Raw genomic sequence first — 6,038 nt, forward strand, 5'->3', positions numbered from 1 at the left:
ATGCAGTTTGCAATGCATGATGCTGTTTGCAATACACGATGCAGTTTGCAATGCACGGCACGGTTAGCAATGCACGATGCAGTTTGCAATGCACGATGCTGTTTGCAGTGCACGATGCTGTTTGCAATGCACGATGCTGTTTGCANTGTTTGCAGTGCACGATGCTGTTTGCAATGCACGATGCTGTTTGCAATGCACGATGCAGTTTGCAATGCACGATGCTGTTTGCAATGCACGATGCAGTTTGCAATGCACGATGCTGTTTGCAATGCACGATGCAGTTTGCAATACACGATGCTGTTTGCAATGCACGATGCTGTTTGCAATACACGTTGCGGTTTGCAATGCACGGCACGGTTTACAATGCACAATACAGTTTGCAACGCACGATGCAGTTTGCAATACACGATGCAGTTTGCAATGCACGGCACGGTTTGCAATGCACAATACAGTTTGCAATGCACGATGCAGTTTGCAATACACGAAGAGGTTTGCAATGCACGATGCAGTTTGCAATACACGATGCAGTTTGCAATGCACGATGCAGTTTGCAATACACGATGCTGTTTGCAATACACGATGCAGTTTGCAATGCACGATGCAGTTTGCAATGTACGATGCTGTTTGCAATGCACAATGCAGTTTGCAATACACGATGCAGTTTGCAATACACGATGCAGTTTGCAATACACGATGCAGTTTGCAATACACGATGCAGTTTGCAATACACGATGCAGTCTGCAATGCACAGTACAGTTTACAATGCACGATGCGGTTTGCAATACACGATGCTGTTTACACGATGCAGTTTGCAACGCACGCAGCGACTCACGGCACGGTTTGCAGCACACAGAGCCGTGCACAGCTCTGCACTCCGATCACACCAACCGTGGCGTTGCAAAGCCTCCTTTAATGCACACAAATCCAGCTCACAACGTGCACGATGCACACACAAGGAACCACAGCTCCCAGCAGGCAGTGACAGCGGAACATGCAGCCACCAGAGGACCCACCCCCACCGCTTTATTGCCTCTCCATTGGCCAAATTGCTGCCAATCATTAGGAGAACGGCGTCGGATTGGTTAGAGGGGAGAGGCGGTGGTGAGCGTGCTTCCTGCAGCTGCCTTTGCGCTGACCCCAGCATGGTGAGCGGGTGGGGGGTGCATGGCTGCAAGGGAATGCTCGGAGCTGGGATGGACAGGGGGGGTTGCATGCTCCTTGCATGCTCAGGGTGCTCCAATATGCATAGGGGTGTTGCTGGGTTCATGCACCGGGTTGCATAGCCGAGCCTGTGCTGGAGGGGGGTGCATGGACGGGGGTGTTGCAGCAATGCACCCCCCCCTGAAGCCATCCCCGTGCAGGCGGTGATGGGGGTGCAGGTGGTGGTGAGTCTGCTGGCAGCCAGCGTCATGCAGAAGTTGGCCCCTCACTGCTCCTTTGCTCGCTGGCTGCTCTGCAATGGAAGGTATGGACCCCCCCCCCCCCCCCATCCCCTTACTCACACCCTATAGGGTCTGGGGTCTCATACAACCCCACTGATGCTCGCTGTTGTGCAGCCTGCACCGCTACAAGCACCCATCAGAAGAGGAGCTCCGTGCTTTGGCAGGGAAGCAGCGCCCCAAGAGCAAACGGGACAGGTGAGCAATGCAGACACCCAGCGGGGGTGGTGGGAGGGATAATTAGTGTTGGGTTCCCCTTGAGTTGCCTGGGGGGGCTGGGGGTCCTCAGGGTGTCATCAGTCTGCATCAATGGACTGAGGTCAGTGGGGTTCAGGAAGGCTGGGTGCCACTTGGGTCACAACAATCACACCTTGGAGCATCCCTCCATGTATGGGGCAGAGCAATGGGAGGGACCCAGGGGATGGGTCAGGTGGGACTTGTCCATCTTAGAGATCATTTCCAACCTTCATGACTCTATGATGAGGAGCTCCCAGACAGGGATGTGCAATGCTGGGGGGACATGAGGCTCACACCAGCTCTGTGCCCAGTTCCCCACACCCATCCCTTGCAGGAGGATGAATGGTGTGACAGATGACAAGCCGCTCTCGGTGCCCCGTGACATCGACCTACACCTGGACACCTCCCCCATCACCGCCGTGGATGCTCTCGGTACCTCCCAGCACCCTTCTCCCCCTGCACACAGCCCCATTTGGTGACCCACATCCCCTCACGACCCACAGTGCTGCGCTGTTTCCTGGAGTACCAATGGTTCGTGGACTTTGCTGTCTATGCCACTGCTGTGTACGTCTTCACCGAGGGCTACAGCTGCCTGGTAGAGCCACAGAAGGAGATGAACCTCGGGGTGCTCTGGTGCCTGCTCACCGTCTTCTTCTCCATGTATCCTTGTTCCTGCTACTGCCACATGATCCTTTTCCTATTGGTTTCGCATTGGAACATCATTTGGGGTAGAAGGTGTATAAATGGATGGACTAACAAAGCCTTGCTGCTGAGCTGTGCCTAACAGGAGCCTTTCCTTTAGGCCTAATGGCAGGGATGGTGTGGGGGTCCCATTGACATGAAGGTCATCCCTGCAGCCCCCCATTTCCTTGACAAGCCTTCCCCTGCCTCCAGAAAGGTCTTCTTCATGGTGATGCGCCATTACTTCCGCTCAGAGGAGGGCGGTGAGCGCTCTGTCTGCCTCACCTTCGCCTTCTTCTTCCTCCTCCTGGCCATGGTGGTCCTGGTGGTCCGTGAGGATTACTTGGAGTTCGGCCTGGAGCCCGGTGGGTGCAGGGGGCCGGGGTGAGGAGGGCGACCCTGGGCACCCACTGATGGCTGTGTGCTGCTCACAGGGCTGGATGGCGTCAGCAACAACCTGGAGAGCATCCTGAAACCGCGGGGGTGGGATTGGACGTGAGTTGACTTCAGGATGGGAAATGGTGGCTTATTATTGGAGTTTGCTTTGAAAACGATGCTTTCTCCCTCTGTGACCCAAAGGGCTGAGGGTCCCCCAGGGCTCTGTGGGATTGGGGTCAAGCCGGTCCCCCACCTGCCCTTGTTTTTCTGCAGGCTGCCTCTCGCTAAGCTGGCCTTCAAGTTGGGGTTGGTGGCTCTCTGCTCCTTCCTGGGTGCCTGCCTGACCTTCCCAGGGCTGCGCCTGGCCCAGACGCACCTCGACGCCCTCCGGATGGCGGCCGACAAACCCCTGTCCCAGTTGGGTGACACTGCAGAGTGGGGATGGGAAACAAGGGCTGGGACACCCCCAGCTCTGTGATGGTGGCAGAGAATGAGGGGATCCGGGAGAGGGAGGAGACGGGGAAATGGCTGATGTCTGCACCGCAGGGTTCTGCTCCACGTGAGTTTCCTGGCTCCGGTTCTGGTGGTGGTGATGTGGATCAGGCCCATCTCACGGGACTTCCTGCTGCACGCGCCCATGGGCAAACAGACGGTGCAGATGTGAGTGCGGCACAGGGGAAACTGAGGCATGGCTGCACCTCATCCCCATTCCTTCCATGGGGGATTCTGGAGCGTGGGACCCCCCCAGCAGCCCCATCCTCTCCCCATTGAACAGCCTGTCGGACTCAGCCTACAACACAGCACGGCTCTGGGTAGTGGTTGGGCTCTGTGGGCTTCGCCTGGCGGCCACCCGTCCCCACCTGCAGGCTTACCTGTGTCTGGCCGAGCGTTGGGTGCAGCAGATGAGGAAGGAAGCTGGACGTATCGCAGCCGTGGAGATCCAGCGCAAGGTGCGTGCGGGGGGCCGGGCTGCGGGTGGGCTGTGAGCTGCATTGCTGATGGTCAACTGTGTGCAGATCACCAGGATCTACTGCTACGTGCCTGTGGTCAGCCTGCAGTACCTGGGGCCCATCATCCTCACCCTGCACTGTGCGTTGCTCCTCAAGACGTTGGGTGAGTCACCGCCGGGTCCAGCTGTGCAGCTCAGGGCTGGGGGATATGGGGACAGACCCCATCCCTGGCTGCTGGCCCCTCTGCCCCACAGGACACCACTCGTGGGGGCTGTACCCGGAGTCCCCTCCTGTCCCCGTGGCGGTGGATGTGGCAGCATCGCATCCTGGTGGGGATGACGGGGAGGATGTGCGTGTGGCAGTGGAGCAGATCACGGGTGTGCTGGGCAGCATCCTCACCCCACTGTTCTTCCGTGGACTCTTTGCCTTCCTCACCTGGTGGGTGGCTGCGTGTCAGGTCGTCACCAGCCTCTTTGGCCTCTATTTCCACCAGCACCTGGCTGTGTCCTGACTGGGGGAGCTGGGAGCGCTGCTCGTGTCCCATAACTGTGGGGTGTTTGTCACCTCGCTCCTGCCTCGGTTGGCTTCCCTGCTTCCATGTGCCTGTGGGATATGGGGATGCTCCTACAGCCGGCTCTTGGCAGGACTCCCCTTCTGCCACCCATCACCGCTGTGCCTGTCCCCATCGCTCCAGCCCCATGCAGTGGCATTGGAGCCAGGTTCCCACAGTGGGGTTTGCTGCTGCCTGCTCTAAACCATTGCCCAAAGCTCTGCTGCCAGCAGGGATCCCAGCAGGGACTGGCACAGTGCAGCGGGTTTGGGGCAGCAGCCTCCCTTCCCGGAACAGACTTTGGGGTTTGCTCTGCGTAGTTTGCCTCCCCTGGCTTGAGAGTGTGTGTGTTTTTATAGGGTCTCTGCTCCACCCAATGGGGTCAGAGCTGTTGGGGTGGTCCCTCTGCTTGGTGTGAAATCCTTCAGTCCAGCAGCTTTGGCTGTGGATTGTTTTAGAAATAAATAACCTGGAGCTCGTTTGGTCATCCTGGAGCTGCTGCTTTCTTTGTGTTGTGCTGCCCTGAAGCCCCTGCTCTGGCAACAAGGGGAAAAGGCTTGTCCTGAGAACACAACCAGGCCAATATGGCACTGCTCATCCCAACGGGGTTATGGGGAATGGGACGAGCAGCTCCAATGGGCTCCTGGAGGCAGCGGAACGGTGGGTGCCGGTCCAGCAGCATGTAAAAGGATTAGCAGGTCTGGGCTGCTCAGAGAAAGGAGAGGGGCTCTGATCCTATTTGATAGCCTTGTAATGGTCTTAATTCCCTCTTGCTAAGGGCCGAGATGAGAAGGCAGCTCTGTGCCTGGTGTTAACAGGGCTAATCCAGCCAGCCTCCAAACTGCAGAAGAATAAAGGGGAAATTCCCCTCTTGCAGAGAGATGGGAAAAGCTGAGCCCCAGAGCAGCACCGCGGATGAACAGAAAGCAAAGAGAAATTGAGCTCCAGCAGCACCGTCACCAAGGAGCATGGAAAGGTGCAAGGAGGGAGATTCCCCCAGGGCCGGGATGCAAAGAGGTCTGTCCCATTAAGAAGCAGCCCAACCGCCTTGATGGCTCATTTATCTAATTTTCCTGAAGCATGTGCAGGAAGCAGCCGGGGGCTGAGCTGGGGGAAGCACTGGCAGCAGGAGGAGGGTTGCTAAGGCCTGGGGTTGTGCTGCAGTCAGACATGCAGACAGTTCCTCCCCAGAGATCTGCCCAGACGTGACCCTCTCAGGCGGGGACGATGACTGATAGACTCGCCAAGAGCAGGAGACAGATCCACCAGCACTGAAATTGGGCCACATCGAATACAACAAGAGAGCCCCCTCTGTCTTTATCTCTCCCCCAGAATTATCTCACTCTTTGTATCTTTGCTTTATTTGGGTGATGGTACGGGCTGGGCTCAGGGCTGCACTCAGCAGAGAAGAGCAGCTGGGACAGTTTTGTGCTGCAGAGGCTCTGTTGGCATCAGGATGCCTTGCTGTGACCTGGGGTTGGCCTTTTATTGCCCCTATTCCCATTGTGCACACCTACCAATAACCTCCTGGGGGTCCTTCATACCCCAGGGCAGGGAGGAAGGCAGCAATCCCTGCTCCCATCCCACATGGGATCCCCTTGTTCCCACCCCAAATGGGATCCCGTTGCCACCCTTACAGCCCACATCCTGCTCGGAGCAGCAGCACAGCGCTGACCCTCAGCTCTCTCTGCTCAGCAGCACAAACACGGGTATGGAAGCAAACCCCAAACCCCAATTAAGCAGAGGAGGAGATGCCAACCTTCACTCACAGGATAGAAGCAGCAGCTGGGGGTGTAGCAGAGT

General features: G+C 57.2%; 1 protein-coding gene across 2 annotated transcripts; it reads left to right on the top strand.

The window, feature by feature from the left end:
- Positions 1-1,036: 1,036 nt before the first annotated feature.
- On the top strand, positions 1,037-4,727 carry TMEM161A (transmembrane protein 161A). 2 transcript variants are annotated; one of them, XM_032440955.1, is made up of 12 exons: positions 1,037-1,145; positions 1,362-1,465; positions 1,557-1,637; positions 2,011-2,108; positions 2,180-2,336; positions 2,571-2,722; positions 2,792-2,852; positions 3,009-3,152; positions 3,282-3,395; positions 3,511-3,685; positions 3,752-3,848; positions 3,940-4,727. In XM_032440955.1, the coding sequence occupies exons 1-12, from the start codon at positions 1,143-1,145 to the stop codon at positions 4,194-4,196; spliced, it is 1,443 nt and encodes a 480-aa protein (XP_032296846.1). In that variant the 5' UTR covers positions 1,037-1,142; the 3' UTR covers positions 4,197-4,727. The 2 variants fall into 2 exon arrangements, with proteins under 2 accessions (XP_032296846.1, XP_015742078.1); XM_015886592.2 differs by having other exon boundaries at positions 1,127-1,145; positions 1,348-1,465.
- Positions 4,728-6,038: the final 1,311 nt, after the last annotated feature.

The sequence above is a fragment of the Coturnix japonica genome, chromosome 28 (genome assembly GCF_001577835.2).
Source record: "Coturnix japonica isolate 7356 chromosome 28, Coturnix japonica 2.1, whole genome shotgun sequence".
Classification (NCBI taxonomy): Eukaryota; Metazoa; Chordata; class Aves; order Galliformes; family Phasianidae; genus Coturnix; species Coturnix japonica.

Bases quoted from the DNA above. Each gene is read 5' to 3' on its own strand.
- TMEM161A (XM_032440955.1), top strand. The intron at 1,466-1,556 runs GTATGGACCCCC...GCTGTTGTGCAG, and splicing joins TGGCTGCTCTGCAATGGAAG to CCTGCACCGCTACAAGCACC. The intron at 2,337-2,570 runs GTATCCTTGTTC...CCCTGCCTCCAG, and splicing joins CTCACCGTCTTCTTCTCCAT to AAAGGTCTTCTTCATGGTGA.